Source organism: Oncorhynchus tshawytscha, linkage group LG34, assembly GCF_018296145.1.
Source record: "Oncorhynchus tshawytscha isolate Ot180627B linkage group LG34, Otsh_v2.0, whole genome shotgun sequence".
In the NCBI taxonomy this organism is placed as follows: Eukaryota; Metazoa; Chordata; class Actinopteri; order Salmoniformes; family Salmonidae; genus Oncorhynchus; species Oncorhynchus tshawytscha.
This window is the reverse complement of record NC_056462.1, coordinates 9,251,903-9,274,517: the sequence shown is the minus strand read 5'-3', so window position 1 is coordinate 9,274,517 and position 22,615 is coordinate 9,251,903. Positions and strand designations below refer to the sequence as shown.

Here is a 22,615-nt window from a genome sequence, read left to right as displayed (position 1 = left end):
TTACATGAAATCCAAATAAAAATGCATTTAAATTACAGGTTGTAATGCAGCAAAATAGGAAAAACGCCAAGGGTGATGAATACTTTTGCAAGGCACTGTATTTGTTTTTAAACAGCTGCATGCTTTTCTCCAGCAACAAAACAAATGCTGATTCAAAGGTGGCATGGTAGATTCCAAAAAGACTATCAAGGAGGAGAGGACACTTCCTTTGGACTGCTAACAAATGTATATCTCCTCGGCCACTTATCGGAGGTCGGAAGACACAACCGGGTGGAGGGTGGTTGGAAGAGCGCGCTTGTTTGAAAAGGAAAAGCGGCACGATAGCTTTTGATAAAGAACATCAAGACGAAACAGATGCTTTATAAGTGGGATACACTGTTGAGAAATACATCCCGAGGGGTTCGTGCTGACTGTATGAGATTGTGACAGCCGGTTAAAATTGCGTCCCTTGACAAGGTAAGAACAATATGTATGTCAGTAGAAGTGCAATATTATCATAAGGAGATGTATACTTGGAATATGGAGGGGGGGGAAGAGGCAGAGGAGGTCTGAGAGGAAGATGGTGATGCTTGAGTTGGTTAAAAATTATGGAGAAAAGGGAGATGGTTTGTTAAAGAAGAATGGTAGAAAGTGTAAGCAGAGTGAGCTGAAGACAGGAGGAGAAGTGGAAGTGAATGAGGGCGAAGTATTGGAGGTGGTCGGTGTGGGGAAGTTCTCTGAGCCCGAGGCTAGCACTGAGGGTCAGGATATTGATGAATCTGTGACCATAGGAGTGAAGTTTAGAAAAAGTGGACCCTTTTGGCTGATCCATTTGTGGTTTCAGGTGGGTGAAAAGAGTTGGGTGCTGTGTAATCGGTGAGGGGAAACTAGAAGTGGTTTTGTGATAATTGTTTGTGTTTCTGCTGGTCAGGAAAGTAGTGGTATGTGTTACCTGTAGGGGTGCCTATGGGGCTTGAGATCAGAAATGTCCAGTGCGAGAGGCAGGTTGAGGTTTCCAGGGTTAGAGTAGTGCAGAAGTTGTCATGCTGCTGGGCTGAATTGAATGTGAGGCTGGGCTGGCTGAGGCAGTGAAGAAAGTAGAGGAAGATGGGTCAAGGAGGGATCCTGAGAGGAGTGGTGTGAGTAGAATATATGTACCAGTAGAGGGATAGGACAACAAGTGACATATATGTTTCAGTAAGATTGGATTTATAGCAATGATTATCAATTGTACTGCAGGGATGGAATGTAAGTCACAGAAAATTGAGGTTGTGGTGGCAGCTGCAAAGAAGTAGCTGACATCAGAGTTAATGGGTGTGTTAAGTGTTGGTGTCAGGTTGTTGGCCTGAGGTAGGACTACATAGATTTAAATAGTGGACAAGGGTTGTGTTATTTTTTTGTGAGTGTAGTGTTAGATGGTAGGGTATTTGTTTTTATTTTTTCCAAGCAAAGTATACGGGAGGTGTACTCCAGTCTAGTAGGTGGCGGTAATGCAAAATGCCAACCCCCGTTAAACCTCAAAGAAGACCTCTTATCGGTTTCCGGTTCACGGAGGACATACTTTTTTTTTCTCAAATACTGAAAGTCCAATGAATAGATTTGATGTGTAACGTAATAAGCAATACCGTATTTCAAAGAACAGCGCGCATAGACTTTTTATTTAGCCGCACCATTTGAGCTGACTTCAACCAATAACATCTGTGTAAACGCAAGTAAACAATGATCAAGAACCATTTCCACGTTAGCATTTTTGTTGGAATTTAGACTTTTATTAACACCCTGGAACTCAAAACTGCACAACATCACTCCAGGTAGAATTTAAATCGCGTTGGAGACGGGACTTACTTGATAGATGTTATCTAGGTAACGCTAGCTAGCTGTTAACGTTAGCTAACAATGGCTAACTGTATGGGTTTTCACACTCAAATAGCCTCCATCATGGAGCTGCTAGCGAATTCAGCCGTGACCGAGATCTGTAAACTCGTAGACGACGACTATGCAGTGTTTCGTTTGGAAATAAATCAAAGCCAGAAAGAAAACAGGGTATTGCGTAGGAAACTACAGCTACTGGAACTGAAGGTGGCCCGAGAGCGCGTCCTCGCCATTCGTCCCAGTAGTGTCAAGATCCTCGATCGATACAGAGGAATGGCAAGAGGTACATTTTGCAGAAGGCTGTGGGTCATGTCTAGAAGGGATGTCATCCCGCTAATGTCAAAAGTTGAGTCGGTGAGAATTTTGGGATTTTAGCTTGTACTTTTCTTAACCTTAACGTAACGTAGCAGGTTATTATAGTTAGGTTAAGAATCCTATATTGCTGCGTAAAGTCTGCTAACCTGATACGGAAAGTGACTTCTGACATTCGCTGCATCCCACCTAGTCAAAATCTACACTACGCGGACAATACCTAATTTAATCACCCCCCCCAATAACCCTATTAGGTGAAGGACATACCACTGGAGGCCACATGAGCTTTGTGAACCCAGCGGGACACAACACGTGGAGAGATGACCAACCCATAGCTGTTGAGGGGAGTGGAACCTCAACCAAGCATGTTATTGTGATAGAGGTTAGTGTCATAGTATTTACATCAAAATTGGAGTACATCAAATGTGGCCTGTTTATTTCAGAAAGGCTCCCCTCAGCTATTTATTTGCTTACATGTACATCCTTATCTGCCATAGGGGTGCTGTGAGACTTCCCTACAACATTGTTATCCAATTCAAATCATGTACAGATAATAATCTCTTCTTGTGTCAGTCTGCAGAGGCTGCAGGTCATGGGGTAAAGCAGGAGAGGACTGAAGGAGAGAAACCAAGACACAACAGAGACATCCAGACTGGCGCCGAGGCTGGAGTGACGCCCCCTGTAGCGATGGGTGACTGCCCCACCGTCACCATGCCCCAGGCCAGGACCCAACGCAACATCAGGGAGGTCAGTGGAACGGCGAACACCGTCCTCAAGTCAGACGCACTCCGAGACTTTAACTGTAACACACAGGCTCTTACACGCAGGATCCGACCACAGATCAGACCCAGAGAGGGGGGGGGGGCATTATCCGTCTTGTTCTTACGCTACAGAGATGGACCCTGGCGACATGCCATTTGGTTTAGACACAAACTGATCTGTCTAGAGGGGACTGGAACCTGTACAGTAGTAGTGTATACTCTGAAGGGTGCCTAGATAGGAAAGGGCAGGGTCTGGTTGTAGATGAAGTGACTGTGAAAGCGGAGTGTGACGTTCCTCCCACATGGAATGCAGATAGTCACCTAGGAGACAGACTCTCATAGAGCAGACATTTCTTAGTTTACAGGGAAAGCTTAAAGACAAATCCAAGTGTCACGACCCACTCCCCTTTCCACACGTTCAGGGATTGCGACCCAATTTCCTCATCGATGGGGCCTTCTGATTCAAATGTCCTTTTCAATAAGGTATTGAACTCAAAGGGCCAAGCTTATCATGAGATACTCTCTAGGTAGATAGAGTTCATCTGTAGCGCTTTACTAGAGGTCGACCGATTTATAATTTTTCAACACAGATTATTGGCGGACCCAAAAAAAAGCAGATACCGATTAATCGGCCAATTTTTATTTTATTTATTTGTAATGACAATAACAACAATACTGAATGAACACTTATTTTAACTTAATATAATGCATCAATAAAATCAATTTAGCCTCAAATAAATAAATAATGAAACATGTTCAATTTGGTTTAAATAATGCAAAAACCAAGTGTTGGAGAAGAAAGTAAAAGTGCAATATGTGCCATGTAAGAAAGCTAACGTTTAAGTTCCTTGCTCCGAACATGAGAAGATATGAAAGCTGGTGGTTCCTTTTAACATGAGTCTTCAATATTCCCAGGTAAGAAGTTTTAGGTTGTAGTTATTCTAGGACTATCTCTCTCTCTCTCTATTTGTTTTTCATTAACCTTTGACTATTGGATGTTCTTATAGGCACTTCAGTATTGCCAGTGTAACCGTATAGCTTCCGTTCCTCTCCTCGCTCCTACCTGGGCTCGAACCAGGAACACAAAGTCAACAGCCACCCTCGAAGCAGCGTTACCCATGCAGAGCAAGGGAAACAACTACTCCAAGTCTCAGAGCGAGTGATGTTTGAAACGCTGTTAGCGTGCACCCCGCTAACTAACTAGCCATTTCACATCAGTTACACCAGTCTAATCTCGGGAGTTGATAGGCTTGAAGTCATAAACAGCTGCTGACAAACGCACGAAAGTGCTGTTTGAATGAATGCTTATGAGCCTGTTGCTGCCTACCATCACTCAGTCAGACTGCTCTATCAAATCAGACTTAGTTATAACATGATAACACACAGAAATACGAGCCTTAGGTCATTAATATGGCCAAATCCGGAAAACTATCATCTCGAAAACGAGACGTTTATTCTTTCAGTGAAATACTGAACCGTTCCGTATTTTATCTAACGGGTGGCATCCATAAGTCTAAAAATTCCTGTTACATTGCACAACCTTCAATGTTATGTCATAATTATGTAAAATTCTGGCAAATTAGGCGGCCCAAACTGTTGCATATACACTGACTCAACGTGCAATGAACGCAAGAGAAGTGACACAATTTCACCTGGTTAATATTGCCTGCTAACCTGGATTTCTTTTAGCTAAATATGCAGGTTTCAAAATATATACTTCTGTGTATTGCTTTTAAGGCATTGATGTTTATAGTTAGGTACACATTGGAGCAACGATACGCACCGCATCGATTATATGCAACACAGGACATGCTAGATAAACTAGTAATATCATCAACAATGTGTAGTTAACTAGTGATTATGATTGTTTTTTATAAGAAGTTTAATGCTGGCTAGCAACTTACCTTGGCTTATTGCATTCGCGTAACAGGCAGTCTCCTCGTGGAGTGCAATGTAATCCGGTGGTTAGAGCGTTGGACTAGTTAACTGTAAGGTTGCAAGATTGAATCCCTCGAGCTGACAAGGTCAAAATCTGTCGTTCTGCCCCTGAACGAGGCAGTTAACCCACCGTTCCTAGACCGTCATTGAAAATAAGAATCTGTTCTTAACTGACTTGTTATTTAAATAAAGGTGTAAAAAAAAAGACTGCAAAATCTGTGTCCAAAAATACAGATTTCCTATTATGAAAACTTGAAATCGGCCCTAATTAATCGGTCGACCTCTACTGTCTACATACCACCACAGACCGACGTTGGCATTAAAACAGCACTCAATGAGCTGTATTCCGCCATAAGCAAACAGGAAAACGCTCTTCCAGAGGCGGCGCTCCTAGTGGCTGGGGACTTTAATGCAGGGAAACTTAAATCAATTTTACCTAATTTCTATCAGCATGTTAAATGTGGAACCAGAGGGAAATATTTTCTAGACCACCTTTACTCCACACACAGAGAAGCACGCGTACAAAGCTCGCCCTCCATTTGGCAAATCTGACCTTAACTCTATCCTCCTGATCCTGCTTACAAGCAAAAATTAATGCAAGATGCACCTGTGACTCAGTCTGTAAAAAAGTGTACTCCGAGCATGCGCTGACCAATTGGCAAGTGTCTTCACTGACATTTTCAACCTCTCCCTGTCTGACCCTGTAATACCAACGTATTTTAACTTCTTGACGCACCCATCCTGTTAGCGGGATCATTTTCGTCAACATCCGCTGAATTGCAGAGCGCCAAATTAAATTACAAAAAAATATTTATGAAATCACAAGTGCAATATAGCAAAACACAGTTTAGCTTGTTGTTAATCCACCTGGCGTGTCAGATTTCAAAAGCTTTTCGGCGAAAGCATAACAAGCGTTTATGTAAGGACATCTCTCTCAGCAGACAAAACATTACAAACAGCTAGCAACCAAGCAGATTGGTCACGAAAGTCAGAAAAGTAATAATCGCCTACCTTTGATCTTCGGATGTTTGCACTCACGAGACTCCCAGTTACACAATAAATGTTCCTTTTGTTCCATAAAGATGATTTTATATCCAAAATACCTCCATTTGGTTGGCGTGTTATGTTCAGAAATCCACAGGCTCGAGCGGTCACGACGGAGCAGACAAATTCCAAATAGTATCCGTAAAGTTCGTAGAAACATGTCAAACGTTTTTTATAATCAATCCTCAGGTATTTAAAAAAATATATAATCGATAATATTTCAACCGGGACTGTAGCTTCTTCAATAGGAGAGAGAAAATGTCTGCTCCAAGCTGTTGCGCATGCAAAACGCTGCTGGCACCCAGCCATACAATGACGCAGTGATCTTTCTCACTAATTTTTCAAAATAAAAGCCTGAAACTATGTCTAAAGACTGTTCACAGCATGTGGAAGCCATAGGAAAAGGAATCTGGTTGATACCCCTTTTTAAATGGAGCGATGGCAGGCAATGGAACAGAGCTTTCAGGAAAAACAGCATTTTCGGGTTGGATTTTCCTCAGGTTTTCGCCTGTAATATCAGTTCTGTTATACTCACAGACAATATTTTGACAGTTTTGGAAACTTTAGAGTTTTCTATCCTAATCTGAGAATCATATGCATAATCTAGATTCTGGGCCTGAGAAATGGGCAGTTTCATTTGGGTACGTTTTTCATCCAAACATCAAAATACTGCCCCCTACACTCAACAGGTTAAGCAGACAACCATAGTCCCTGTGCTCAAGAACACTAAGGTAACCTGTCTAAATGACTACCGACCTGTAGCACTCACGTCTGCAGTCATGAAATGCTTTGAAAGGCTGGTCATGGCTCACATCAACACCATTATCCCAGAAACCCTAGACCCACTCTAATTTGCATACCGCACCAACAGATCCACAGATGTAATCTCTATTGCACTCCACACTGCCCTCTCCCACCTGGAAAAAAAGGAACACCTACGTGAGAATGCTATTCATTGACTACAGCTCAGTGTTCAACACCATAGTGCCCTCAAAGCTCATCACTAATCTAAAGACCCTGGAACTAAACACCTCCCTCTGCAACTGGATCCTGGACTTCCTGACGGGTCACCCCCAGGTGGTAAAGGTAGGTAACAAATCTGCCACGCTGATCCTCAACACGGGGGCCCCTCAAGGGTGTGTGCTCAGTCCCCTCCTGTACTCCCTGTTCACTCGTGACTGCACGGCCAGGCACGACTCCAACACCAAGGTTGCTGATGACACAACAGTGGTAGGCCTGATCACTGACAAGGATGAGAAAGCCTGTAGGGAGGAGGTCCGAGACCTGACCGTGTGGCGCAAGGACAACAACCTCTCCCTCAATGTGATCAAGACACAAAGGAGATGATTGTGAACTATAGCAAAAGGACCGAGCATGCCCCCATTCTCATCGACGGGGCTATAGTGAAGCAGGTTGAGAGCTTCAAGTTCCTTGGTGTTCACATCACCAACAAACTAACATGGTCCAAGCATACCATGACAGTTGTGAAGCGGGCACAACAAAACCTATTCCCCCTCAGGAGAATGCTTCTACAGCTGCACCATCGAGAGCATCCTGTCGGGTTGCATCACTGCCTGGTATGGCAACTGCTCAGCCTCCGACCGCAAGGCACTACAGAGGATAGTGCGTACGGCCCAGTACATTAGAGGCCAAGCTACCTGCCATCCAGGACCTCTATACCAGGCGGTGTCAGAGGAAAGCCCCAAAAATACTCCAGCCACCCAAGTCTGCTACCGCACGGCAAGCGGTACCGGAGCGCCAAGTCTAGGTCCAAGAGGCTTCTAAATGGCTTCTACCCCCAAGCCATAAAGACTCCTGAACAGCTAATGAAATGGCCACCCAGACTATTTGCATTGCCCCCACCCTCTTCTATGCTGCTGCTACTCTGTTATTATCTATGAATGGTCACTAACTCTACCTACATGTACATAATTCCCTCACTGGTGCCCCCCGCACATTAACTCTGTACTGGTACCCCCTGTATATAGCCCTGCTATTGTTATTTACTGCTGCTCTTTATTTGTTATTCTTATCTCTTATTTTTTAGGGATTTTCTTAAAACGTCATTGTTGGTTAAGTAATCATTTCACTGTAAGGTCTACACATGTTGTATTCGGCGCATGAGACAAATAACATTTGATTTGCAATTACGATAGTAAAAGATTTCAGTGTTGAAGATTCCCGTAAAAGTATTGCATCCAGACACTGTGATATACAGTTGAAGTCGCAGGTTTACATACACCTTAGCCAAATACATTTAAACTCAGTTTTTCCACAATTCCTGACATTTAATCCTAGTAAAACATCCCTGTCTTAGGTTAGTTAGGATCACCATGTTATTTTAAGAATGTGAATGTCAGAATACTAGTAGAGAATGATTTCTTTTAAGCTCTTATTTCTTTCATCACATTCCCAGTGGGTCAGAAGTTTACGTACACTCAATTAGTATTTGGTAGCATTGCCTTTTTAAATTGTTTAACTTGGGTCAAACATTTTGGGTAGTCTTCCACAAGCTTCCCACAATAAATTGGGTGAATTTTGTTCCATTTCTCCTGACAGAGCTGGTGTAACTGAGTCAGGTTTGTAGGCATCTTTGCTCACACATGCTTTTTCAGTTCTGCCCACACAAATTTTCAGGGCTTGAGGTCAGGGCTTTGTGATGGCAACTCCAATACCTTGACTTTGTTGTCCTTAAGCCATTTTGCCACAACTTTGGAAGTATGCTTGTGGTCATTGTCAAATCAAATTTATTTATACAGCCCTTCCTACATCAGCTGATATCTCAAAGTGCTGTACAGAAACCTAGCCTAAAACCCAAAACAGCAAGCAATGCAGGTGTAGAAGCACGGTGGCTAGTAAAAACTCCCTAGAAAGGCCAAAACCTAGGAAGAAACCTAGAGAGGAACCAGGCTGTGTGGGGTGGCCAGTCCTCTTCTGGCTGTGCCTGGTGGAGATTATAACAGAACATGGCCAATATGTTCAAATGTTCATAAATGACCAGCATGGTCAAATAATAATAATCACAGGCAGAACAGTTTAAACTGGAGCAGCAGCACGGCCAGGTGGACTGGGGCAGCAAGGAGTCATCATGTCAGGTAGTCCTGAGGCATGGTCCTAGGGCTCAGGTCCTCCGAGAGAAAGAGAATTAGAGAGAGCCCACTTAAATTCACACAGGACACCGGATAGGAGAGGAGAAGTACTCCAGATATAACAAACTGACCCTAGCCCCCCGACACAAACTATTGCAGCATAAATACTGGAGGCTGAGACAGGAGGGGTCAGGAGACACTGGCCCCATCCGATGATACCCCCGGACAGGGCCAAACAGGAAGGATATAACCCCACCCACTTTGCCAAAGCACAGCCCCCACACCAACATGTCCATTTGGAAGACCCATTTGTGATCCAGCTTTAACTTCCTGCCTTATGATGCCATCTATTTTGTGAAGTGCACCACTCCCTCCTGCAACAAAGCACCTCCACAACATGTTGCCACCCCCGGGCTTCACATTTGGGATGATGTTCTTTGGCTTGCAAGCCTCCCCCTTCTTCCTCCAAACATAACGATGGTCATTATGGCCAAACAGTTCTATTTTTGTTTCATCAGACCGGAGGACATTTCTCCAAAAAGTACAATCTTTGTCACTATGTACAGTTGCAAACCGTAGTCTGTTTTTTTTAATGGTGTTTTTTTTTAGCAGTGGCTTCTTCCTTGCTGAGCGGCCTTTCAGGTTATGTCGATTATAGGACTTGTGTTATTGTGGATATAGATACTTTTGTACCTGTTTCCTCCAGCATCTTCACAAGGTCATTTGCTGTTCTGGGATTGAGAAGTACGTTCATCTCTAGGAGACCGAACGCGTCTCCTTCCTGAGCGGTATGTCCGCTGCGTGGTCCCGTGGTGTTTATACCTGCGTACTATTGTTTGTACATATGAACATGGTACCTTCAGGCGTTTGAAAATTGCTCCCAAGGATGAACCAGACTTGTGGAGATCTTCAATTTTTTTCTGAGGTCTTGTCTGATTTCTTTTGATTTTCCCATGATGTCAAGCAAAGAGGCACTGAGTTTGAAGCTAGGCCTTGAAATACATCCACAGTTACACCAAATACTAATTGAGTATGTAAACTTCTGACCCACTGGGAATATGACAAAATAAATAAAAGCTGAAATCAATCACTCTACTATTATTCTGACATTTTATGTTCTTAAAATAAAGTGGTGATCCTAACTGACCTAAGACGTGGAATTTTTACTAGGATTAAAATTGTGAAACTGAGTTAATGTATTTGGCTAAGGTGTACAGTGGGGCAAAAGTATTTAGTCAGCCACCAATTGTGCAAGTGTTCCCACTTAAAGATGAGAGAGGCCTGTAATTTTCATCATAGGTACACTTCAACTATGACAGACAAAATGAGAAAAAAAATCCAGAAAATCACATTGTAGGATTTTTAATGAATTTATTTGCAAATTATGGTGGAAAATATATATTTTTATCAAACACTGATTCAACCACAAAGACCAGGGAGGTTTTACAATGCCTCACAAAGAAGGGCAGCAATTGGTAAAAATAAATAAAAATACATTGGATATATATATACTGCTCTGGGATTTCACTGAGGCCAATGGTGACTTTAAAACAGTTACCTCGTTTAATGGTTGTGGTGGGAGAAAACTGGGGCTGGATCAACATTGTAGTTACTCCACAATACTAACCTAAATGACAGAGTGAAAAGGAATTTTATACAGAATCAAAAATATTCCACAACATGCATCCTGTTTGCAACAAGATGCTAAAGTAATATTACAAAGCAATTCACTTTTTGTCCTTAATAGAAAGTCATGTTTGGGGAAAATACAAGACATTACTGAGTACCATTTCATGGGTTTGAGGTCAGGGCTCTGTGCTGGCCAGTCAAGTTCTTTCACATTGATGTCGACAAACAATTTCTGTATGGACTTCACTTTGCACAGGGCCATTGTCATGCTGAAACAGGAAAAGTCCTTCCCCAAACAGTTGCCGCAAATTTGGAAGCACAGAATTTTCTAGAATTACATTGTATGCTGTAGCGTTAACATTTCCCTTCACTGTAATTTAAGGGGCTCCAGACCATTATTCATCCACCAAACTTTACAGTTGTCACTTTGCATTGGGGCAGGTGGCAAGCTTTACACCTCTCCAGCCGACACTTACAGTGCCTTGCGAAAGTATTCGGCCCCCTTGAACTTTGCGACCTTTTGCCACATTTCAGGCTTCAAACATAAAGATATAAAACTGTATTTTTTTGTGAAGAATCAACAACAAGTGGGACACAATCATGAAGTGGAACGACATTTATTGGATATTTCAAACTTTTTTAACAAATCAAAAACTGAAAAATTGGGCGTGCAAAATTATTCAGCCCCTTTACTTTCAGTGCAGCAAACTCTCTCCAGAAGTTCAGTGAGGATCTCTGAATGATCCAATGTTGACCTAAATGACTAATGATGATAAATACAATCCACCTGTGTGTAATCAAGTCTCCGTATAAATGCACCTGCACTGTGATAGTCTCAGAGGTCCGTTAAAAGCGCAGAGAGCATCATGAAGAACAAGGAACACACCAGGTAGGTCTGAGATACTGTTGTGAAGAAGTTTAAAGCCGGATTTGGATACAAAAAGATTTCCCAAGCTTTAAACATCCTAAGGAGCACTGTGCAAGCGATAATATTGAAATGGAAGGAGTATCAGACCACTGCAAATCTACCAAGACCTGGCCGTCCCTCTAAAGTTTCAGCTCATACAAGGAGAAGACTGATCAGAGATTCAGCCAAGAGGCCCATGATCACTCTGGATGAACTGCAGAGATCTACAGCTGAGGTGGGAGACTCTGTCCATAGGACAACAATCAGTCGTATATTGCACAAAGCCTTTATGGAAGAGTGGCAAGAAGAAAGCCATTTCTTAAAGATATCCATAAAAAGTGTTGTTTAAAGTTTGCCACAAGCCACCTGGGAGACACACCAAACATGTGGAAGAAGGTGCTCTGGTCAGATGAAACCAAAATTGAACTTTTTGGCAACAATGCAAAGCGTTATGTTTGGCGTAAAAGCAACACAGCTCATCACCCTGAACACACCATCCCCACTGTCAAACATGGTGGTGGCAGCATCATGGTTTGGGCCTGCTTTTCTTCAGCAGGGACAGGGAAGATGGTTAAAATTGATGGGAAGATGGATGGAGCCAAATACAGACCATTCTGGAAGAAAACCTGATGGAGTCTGCAAAAGACCTGAGACTGGAACGGAGATTTGTCTTCCAACAAGACAATGATCCAAAACATAAAGCAAAATCTACAATGGAATGGTTCAAAAATAAACATATCCAGGTGTTAGAATGGCCAAGTCAAAGTCCAGACCTGAATCCAATCGAGAATCTGTGGAAAGAACTGAAAACTGCTGTTCACAAATGCTCTCCATCCAACCTCACTGAGCTCGAGCTGTTTTGCAAGGAGGAATGGGAAAAAATTTCAGTCTCTCGATGTGCAAAACTGATAGACATACCCCAAGCGACTTACAGCTGTAATCGCAGCAAAAGGTGGCGCTACAAAGTATTAACTTAAGGGGGCTGAATAATTTTGCACGCCCAATTTTTCAGTTTTTGATTTGTTAAAAAAGTTTGAAATATCCAATAAATGTCGTTCCACTTCATGATTGTGTCCCACTTGTTGTTGATTCTTCACAAAAAAATACAGTTTTATATCTTTATGTTTGAAGCCTGAAATGTGGCAAAAGGTCGCAAAGTTCAAGGGGGCCGAATACTTTCGCAAGGCACTGTAGCATTGCTCATGGTGATCTTAGGCTTGTGTGCAGCTGTTCGGCCATGGAAACCCATTTCATGAAGCTCTCGACAAACTGTTCTTGTGCTGATGTTGCTTCCAGAAGCCGTTTGGAACTCGGTAATGAGTGTTTTAACAGAGGACAGACAATCCTTACGCGCTTCAGCACTCGGCAGTCCCGTTCTGTCAGCTTGTGTGGCCTATCACTTTGCGGCTGAGCCGTTGTTGCTCCTAGACGTTTCCACTTCAGTAACAGCACTTATAGTTGACCGGGGAAGCTCTAATAGGGCAGAGATTTGACAAGCTGACTTGTTGAAAAGGTGGCATCTTATGACGGTGCCATGTTGAAAGTCACTGATCTCTTCAGTAAGGCCATTCTACAGCGACTGTCTGGAGATTGCATGGATGTAAGCTCAATTGTACACACCTGTCAGAAATGGGTATAGCTGAAATAGCCAAATCCATTAATTTGAAGGGGTGTTCACTTACACTATATATACAAAGTATGTGCCCTAGCCTACCACGCAAAGGCACTATGGATTTATTTTCACTGGTTGACAGACATGCCCCACTTGCCTGCTCGATCCTATCCCCACCACCTTAAAACAGTTTTAATTGCATATCTGAAAAGTGCTAGCTATTGTTAATAACTCCCTGTTCACAGGCACTTTTCCCACCACTAAAAACTGCTATGTTGTCACGAGAATTATGTTCTCAGTGTTCATAAACCCAACTGAATTGATTATTCATAAATGATATATATACACACACACACACACACACACACACACACACACACACACACACACACACACACACACACACACACACACACACACACACAGTGGGGTAAAAAAGTATTTAGTCAGCCACCAGTTGTGCAAGTTCTCCCACTTAAAAAGATGAGAGGCTTGTAATTTTCATCATAGGTACACTTCAAATATGACAGACAAAATGAGAGAAAAAAAATCCTGAAAATCACATTGTAGGATTTTTTATGAATTTATCTGCAAATTATGGTGGAAAATAAGTATTTGGTCAATAACAAAAGTTTATCGCAATACTTTGTTATATACCCTTTGTTGGTAATGACAGAGGTCTAACGTTTTCTGTACGTCTTCAAGGTTTTCACACACTGTTGCTGGTATTTTGGCCCATTCCTCCTCTAGAGCAGTGACGTTTTGGGGCTGTTGCTGGGCAACACGGACTTTCAACTCCCTCCAAAGATTTTCTATGGGGTTGAGATCTGGAGACTGGCTAGGCCACTCCAGGACCTTGAAATGCTTCTTACGAAGCCACTCCTTCGTTGCCCGGGCGGTGTGTTTGGGATCATTGTCATGCTGAAAGGCCCAGCCACGTTTCATTCATGTTTTCACTCAATCTCACAATACATGGCCCCATTCATTCTTTCCTTTACACAGATCAGTCGTCCTGGTCCCTTTGCAGGAAAAACAGCTCCAAAGCATGATGTTTCCACCCCCATGCTTCACAGTATGTATGGTGTTCTTAGGATGCAACTCAGCCTTTGTCCTCCAAACACGACGAGTTGAGTTTTTACCAAAAAGTTATATTTTGGTTTCATCTGACCATATGACATTCTCCCAATCTTCTAGATCATCCAAATGCTCTCTAGCAAACTTCAGACGGGCCTGGACATGTACTGGCTTAAGTAGGGGGACCCATCTGGCACTGCAGGATTTGAGTCCCTGGCGGCGTAGAGTGTTACTGATGGTAGGCTTTGTTACTTTGGTCCCAGCTCTCTGCAGGTCATTCACTAGGTCCCCCCGTGTGGTTCTGGGATTTTTGCTCACCGTTCTTGTGATCATTTTGACCCCATGGGGTGAGATCTTGCGTGGATCCCCAGATCGAGGGAGATTATCAGTGGTCTTGTATGTCTTCCATTTCCTAATAATTTCTCCCACAGTTGATTTCTTCAAACCAAGCTGCTTACCTATTGCAGATTCAGTCTTCCCAGCCTGGTGCAAGTCTACAATTTTATTTCTGGTGTCCTTTGACAGCGCTTTGGTCTTGGCCATAGTGGAGTTTGGAGTGTGACTGTTTGAGGTTGTGGACAGGTGTCTTTTATACTGATAACAAGTTCAAACAGGTGCCATTAATACAGGTAACGAGTAGAGGACAGAGGAGCCTCTTAAAGAAGAAGTTACAGGTCTGTGAGAGACAGAAATCTTGCTTGTTTGTAGGTGACCAAATACTTATTTTCCACCATAATTTGCAAATAAATTCATTAAAAATCCTACAATGTGATTTTCTGGATATTTTTTCTTCATTTTGTCTGTCATAGTTGAAGTGTACCTATGATGAAAATTACAGGCCTCATCTTTTTAAGTGGGAGGACTTGCACAATTGGTGGCTGACTAAATACTTTTTTTGCCCCACTGTATATACTTAATCTATGGCAAGAACTGAAAATGGTTTTCTAGCAATGATCAACAACCAATTTGACAGCTTGAAAAGGTTAGAAAAGTATAAATGGGCAAATATTGCACAATCCAGGTGTGGAAAGTTATTTGACTTACCCAGAAATACTCCGTTGTAATTGCTGCCAAAGGTGCTTCTACAAAGTATTGACTCACGGGTGTGAATACTTTTTAAAAATGTCCTTTTCAATAAATTTGCAAAAATGTCTTATCTTTTCACTTGATCATTATGGGATAGTGTGTGTAGATGGATGAGAGAGAAATCCATTGAATTCAGGCTGTAACGCAACAATGTGAAATAAGTCAAGGGGTATGAATACTTTCATTGGCATTGTATAAGCCTAAAACGGCTGTTACATAGTGTTTGTACTGAGTAGGCTATATGATAACAAATGCCTATTTCATTACTTCCATTGAAGTACTTTTTTTTTTCAGGCACTTTTTTGAATGAGGAAATGTGTGCAGTTCAAGTTCATGCAGATTTTTTTTTTTTAAACGTGTATGTTCAATAGAATAAAATCTAATTTTGTGTTAGACTTGATTGAGGCTCTCTTTAGTATACGTACATCTGATCTCACCCTATTCTGTGTACACACAACAGCGCTTTATAAGCAAATATACACTTACTAAATATACCTACACATACTAACACCTACTGTACACGTGAAAATTGTTTACGTAGTGGGGATGGGTAAACCCTCCTGAAAGTGTGTTTATTATCTGTGTGTGTACCTGAGGGAGTGTGTCTGTGTAATCTGTATCACCTGTCCCTTCCAGGAGGAGGAGGTTCCAGAGGTGCTGCTGGTGAAGGAGGAGGGGTGTGAGGAGGGTCTGGGGAACCCTGAGGGGAACATGGTTGTGGAGGACAACCAGACTACACCTCCTGAACCCACAGAGGAACCAGCTGAGCAGCACAGGACCACACACAGTCTCACTGAGGTGAGCCCACTGAACTACTGTCTGAATGGTATTCGGTCAGGGCCTGAATCCACACAACCTCAGAGCAGGAGTACTGGTCTAGCATCAGTTTTGCCTTTTAGATCATAATGAACAAGATTTATATGGAAAGATATATGGACCATGCCTTTGAATTATCAAACTATTAAAGAATGTCACGTAATCAAAATAACTAACATGTTTGCATTGTACTCATAGCAATCCTTCATAGCTCCATAGCAGGATGCTCATATCAGATTTCTGGATCCAACATCCTCTCACACTGTATCTCTTACAGTCAGTAGACATGGAGGTTGGGAACCCTGATCTGCTGCTGGTCAAAGAGGAGACAATAGAAGATGGACCAGAGAGCATTGATCTGCTGAATGGACTAAAGATGGGGGAGCAAGGTAAGGGAGAAATACATAACCTACATACAGTAATAGTTATTCAATGGGAATAGTGACGCTTCTGGCTATTTTTTTTCTTCAATAAAGGGAATCATTACAATTTATGTTAAATACAAAAACACAATATATAAACTTGACAAAACCAAACACATGTGGAGTTTTTTTGTCGTGTTTATAAAGTATATTTTCTAACTTTTTCCTGCAGGTGATTGGCTGGAGGCTAACAGAGGAGACTGGGTGGACATCTTGGATTCCCAGATCCAGACCGGTGCAGCCAAAGGCCCAGGGGACAACCTTACTGAGCAGGTCAGGACCAGAGGTGACATAGTGGAGGTCAGTGGATGGGACCGTGTCCTCAACTCTGGGCTGGGGAACAACACTGTCAACCAGAAACAGACAGTCGAACACAAAACAACAACCAAACTGGAACACAAAATAACATCCAGATTTAGTCTCCATGACAACAGATTGGCTGCGACCAGGACGAAGCATAGATTTGGTCCGCGGGGACGGGGAGGTGTCAGTATGCGGCAGGAGAGAACAGACACAGACTCTGCTAGCGATGCTCCATCTTGCTCATATAGTTGTGATTCAGAGAGACTGATGGCGCCTCAGGTTAACCCCCTAACAGGTGCTGCCTACAGCCTGCCTTCTATAGGATCTATCAACTGGAACATGGACCCTGCAACAACACAGACACTCCCTGGCCTTCATCCTCCTCACACTCTCCTAATGTTAAACCAGACCTCAGACAATGCCAGTGCACTAAATGGCTACACAAGCCCTTTGACAAATGACAGTAGTTGTGACGCTATCAGCAAATCCGGTGGAAAAGAGAAGCACTTCCCGTGTTCTTTCTGTGGGAAAGCCTTCAGTTTCCCCAAACAGTTGGAGATCCACCAGAGGATGCACACAGGGGAGAAACCTTTCGGCTGCCATCTTTGCCGGGTGAGTTTCTCCCAGTTGTCCAACCTGAAGAGGCACCAGAGGGTCCACACAGGGGAGAAACCCTACAGCTGCCCCGAGTGTCACATGCGCTTCACCCAAGCTGGCAGCCTGAAGAGGCACCTGAAGGTCCACACGGGAGAACGGCTGTTCGCCTGTACGCACTGCGGGAAGAGGTTCTCAGAGAGGAGCTATCTCAGGATACACCAGCAGAAAAACCATTCCACTCTATAGAATAGACATAATTCCACTTAATTTTTTTACATTTAGATCAAGCTCTGCATTTAAGACAATGTTCATTGTTGTCAGCCAAAAAGATCCACAGGTGCATTTTGAATAATGAGGTTAACAGATTTCAGTGTTGAACATTCCTGGGTAGAATATTGCATCCTGACATTGTGTGATATATATAGAGCATATATAAGCCCAAAAGTCTGTTACATATTGTGTTTGTACTGAGTAGGTTATGAGGTTCACAAATTCCTATTCCATTACATCCATAGAACGACACATTTTTAATGAGAAAATTAATGCAGTTTATCAAGTTCATGCCGATTTTTGTTGTTGACATGTGTATGTGTGATTTTCATATGGTGTATTTGACACCTTGTTTAATAAACACAAAATGGGACTTTTCATTGTGAGTCTTCAGTATTCATCACATCTGATCTCACCCTATTCTGCACACACCAATACAACCTTCAAAGGGCCCGATTCAATCAAATCCACTTTAGGCAACATCTACATAGCTGACGTTTTGAGGTGTCGGAGGTGGAACTGGAGGTAGCACTGTCAAATCCACAAGCGGCTCCAGGCATTATACCTAAAGTGGACATTGCCATTGGCTGCACGAAGTCGCTTTCAGAGAAATCCCATGCAGCCTTCTTTACAATTTTGAACAATGGAATTTGAGATGTACTCTATACCCCGATTAGGCCTCATTTTGTTTGAATGATTTTCAATTTGAGCGTCACTATTTCTGTACAGCATACACTTTCTCATTCTGAACTTCTAACGCGAGTGGGACGGGTGTAGCTTCATGACAATGATCACGAGCTGCTGGTCACCGATTTGACAATTCCGCCACCAAAACAGCTATGCAGGTGTCTACTATAGCCGGTTAATGATGGATCGTATTGAATCCAAGCCTTAATATACCTACACATGCTAACAAACACCTCCTGTACACATCAAAATATTTGCCAGGTTTGTCTGACTTTTGACCTATAGCTGACTCATATTTACCCACAACACATGTCCACCATGATGGGTTTAACAATTAAGTAATTTTTGTAACTACAGTATAGGACTCAAACATAGTGGGGATGGGTAAACACTTCGGGGCCATACTTTTGAACATTAGGAAAAAGTAGAAGTTCAAGGTTAAGTTTTAAGCATCAGCCAATTAAAATCATTGATGTAGTCGCGCGTGATCAAAAGCTACATGTTAGCTGTTCCCATTACATAACCTTGCACATATAGCCCTATGATAACCTCACCAGGTAGCTGTGATTATTTCCTGTAACAAATTATGTATCAGCCAATTAAAACCCTTGGACTTGTTCACGGAAGCTTCCTCAGAGAAGTACAACAGCACATACTGATAATTAAAGCAACTACATCAAGTGTATTTCACTGACTGGTCAAATTGCTCTTTGTATAGAGTGCCTAGCTCCATATAACTGTCGCAGAATGTGGCAAGGGTTTGAATCTCACGTTTTCTCCCCCCCCCCCCACACAATAAATTACATGTAGCCTACAGCCAACCGTTTGAAAATTGAGATCAAGAATGAATTTAAGGAGCTACCTCTTTCTTCAGCCTTGTAGACAAACACACTGTAAAAATGCTTCACTGATGAAGAGTGACAAACTTTGTCCCTTTAGGTTGATACTGGTGTTTTATAGTCAGATAATGATAGTGCCTTAATTCATGTTTACTTGACATGAAGTAGTGAATATGTGTGTACTGTAATGTTGAACCTTTTCAAAAGTATTCTAAAATAAATGTTATCAAAGTGAGGGTACCAGATTTACAGAAAATGGTTACCATAGTGAGAAGTTATTCTACTTTCACATGTATCGCAATAAAAGTACTGTACTTCAAAGTTGAGTGTATGACCATTTTGTTAAAATTAAATACAAAATTGACTGTGCTGACAGACATGATTTAAAAAAAAATCATTGCAGGGACTGGGTTTCCTTTATCTCAGTCAAATCAAAATATACCTAATTCTTCAATCAACACATATGGAACGTTTGTATAATGACCTCCAATGGCTCCATATTGTTTACTGTTAGAGATGGGCTTGACTGTGGTTAATATTTTGTCATGTTTCTGTGTGTACTGCAAAGAGTTTCTTTTATAAACCTTTATGCTTTTATGTTGAATTAGTGTTTATAGTCTGCAGTTCATGAGGACCTTCTGATATCCAGTGTTGCTTGCAGGAGAAAGTGGCCCTCTGAAGTGGCTGGTCACAAACCCTGGCCCCGGATCAGAACTCTGGATCAGGAGCCGTCGCTCTTCCTTCCCGAGTCGCAACTAGGACCCAACCACGAGGGACAGAGACTCCACAACCACACAGAACACAACCAGTGGACAGGTGGACTGAACAACAGTCTTGGTGGTCATCAGAGAGACAGAGGCTCCAGTCAGGGATCCAGTCTGCAGCCCAGACCCTTCTCTTCACAGTCTCAGTGCAGGGATGAAGCAGGGCCTGAGGCTGATAGACCCTCCTGTTCCTATGATACAAACACCAGTGCCCATGATTAAAAAATCAGGTCACCCTGGGCTTCAGCCTCCACAGAGAGCCTATCCCAACCAAGTCTGTCATCTCCTTCAGGATCTTGTTTAATGCCTGCTGACTGGGTTCATAGAAGGTCTGGGTCTGGACCTGGGTCTAGACTTCCTCAGTTACCTCATGGTTACCCCACCAATACAGACAGGGGCAGGATGGGCGTTCACCACAAGAGGTACCTAGCCCGCTGTCTAAGCAGAGCCTCTCCCACTGGGTTGTGGAGGCTATCTCCCTGACATATAGCAGCAAGGGTTACCTACTGTAGTGTGGTACGCGCCAACTCCACCAGGGGTCTGGCAGCGTGTTGGGCGTTGTTTAAAGGGTTGACTGTAGGAGACATTTGTGCTGTGGCGAGTTGGGCATCACCACACACTTTTGTGAGGTTTTATCGCTTGGATGTCACTGCTCCGTGTTTAGCCCACAGCATGCTTACTGCGGAGACAGGGGACTGAAAGTTGACTGACTGAAAGGGAAGGTAACGCAATGACTATAACTACTGTTCCCTGAAGGAGGGAAACGAGGTACGACACCCGTTTGGCCTCGCACCACCCGTTACTGGGCTCTGTGAAGAGCGGTATTAAATTGAAGGAATGAGTCCGAGCCTTACGCTTATCACCTATGGAAGGCGGGACTGCCAGCGAGGAGTGGATTTCAGATCCTTCAATCATAGTATGTTATACCTTGTTTCCCTCCTTCAGGGAACAGTAGTAATAACGTTACATTTGCTATTCTGTTAGGGCCCTCAACAGAGCTTTAGTGATAGATTACCACAGTTCGAGTGGGGCAGAAAGTTTCCTATGCTGAGGCAGTAAAGAGAGGATAGGGGTGAGTAATTTAACAGAGAGCCCCCTAGTGAGTAGGTCTGAAGAGAGCGATCCATAGAGGATGATTTTTAGTAAGGTAGGATTTGAGTTTATTGCTATGGTTATTAAATGTACTGCACTGATGGAGCATAAATCCCAGGAAATAGATGTGGTAGTGACAGCAGCAGAGACATTGTTGGGTGTAAGAGTTTAGCGCAGAAGATCAGCAGGGGGGTTAACCTCTCTGTGCACGGCACCCGGTAGCGGGATGAAATTCGACAACATATGGTGATCGCTACATAAATAGTCATATTAAACATTCATGAAAATACAAGAGTCTCACAGGTTTCGAAAGCCTAGAATCTTGCTAATCCAACTGTGTTGTCAGATTTTAAAAAGGATTTACTGTGAAAGAATACGATGCGATTATCTGAGGATAGAGCCCCATAAAAAACAACTATTTCAACCAGCACAGGCGTAACAAAATCACAAACTGCAATAAAATAAATTGTTTACCTTTGACGATCTTCCTCTGTTTGCAATCCCAATGCTCATTGTTACACAATTAATGTTTTTTCGTTCGATAAAATCCATTTTTATAGCCTTACACGAAACATTTTGTGAACCGCTTGTGTTGTGAATTCCGTCTCATTCCATTTTTGACGACACATGAGGTAAATACACACACAGAACATGTATTTTCCAGTCATGTTTGGTTTCATTGCAATCAACTGGTTTGTTTGTAACAACTAAGCCTGATGGGTCATTTCGCGGGACGTATAGACTGAAAGAAACCGATTTGAAGACAAGTAATGACATTGTGCACCAATGATTTGCCCGCTGTTTCGTTGATTGACTGTATTTTAACCCAATGACCACTGATCGTCTTGAAATCTAGCTGGGTAGATAGCCAATGAGCTGAGGTTGTTGCGCAGCAACTTACTGCCTTCCTGAAGACAAACAATGTATACAAAATGCTTCAGTCTGGTTTTAGACCCCATCATAGCACTGAGACGGCACTTGTGAAGGTGGTAAATGACATTTTAATGGCATCGGAACGAGGCTCTGCATCTGTCCTCGTGCTCCTAGACCTTAGTGCTGCTTTTGATACCATCGATCACCACATTCTTTTGGAGAGATTGGAAACCCAAATTGGTCTACACGGACAAGTTCTGGCCTGGTTTAGATCTTATCTGTCGGAAAGATATCAGTTTGTCTCTGTGAATGGTTTGTCCTCTGACAAATCAACTGTAAATTTCGGTGTTCCTCAAGGTTCCGTTTTAGGACCACTATTGTTTTCACTATATATTTTACCTCTTGGGGATGTTATTCGAAAACATAATGTTAACTTTCACTGCTATGTGGATGACACACAGCTGTACATTTCAATGAAACATGGTGAAGCCCCAAAATTGCCCTTGCTAGAAGCATGTGTTTCAGACATAAGGAAGTGGATGGCTGCAAACTTTCTACTTTTAAACTCGGACAAAACAGAGATGCTTGTTCTAGGTCCCAAGAAACAAAGAGATCTTCTGTTGAATCTGACAATTAATCTTAATGGTTG

General features: G+C 42.6%; 1 protein-coding gene across 2 annotated transcripts; it reads left to right on the top strand.

The window, feature by feature from the left end:
* Window positions 1–1,529: 1,529 nt before the first annotated feature.
* On the top strand, window positions 1,530–18,089 carry LOC121841783. Of its 2 annotated transcripts, none has more exons than XM_042311903.1 (6): window positions 1,530–2,134; window positions 2,418–2,545; window positions 2,737–2,910; window positions 15,940–16,101; window positions 16,397–16,508; window positions 16,714–18,089. In XM_042311903.1, exons 1-6 carry the CDS (start codon window positions 1,876–1,878, stop codon window positions 17,685–17,687), a joined length of 1,809 nt encoding a protein of 602 aa, XP_042167837.1. In that variant the 5' UTR covers window positions 1,530–1,875; the 3' UTR covers window positions 17,688–18,089. The 2 variants fall into 2 exon arrangements, with proteins under 2 accessions (XP_042167837.1, XP_042167838.1); XM_042311904.1 differs by having other exon boundaries at window positions 2,076–2,205.
* Window positions 18,090–22,615: the final 4,526 nt, after the last annotated feature.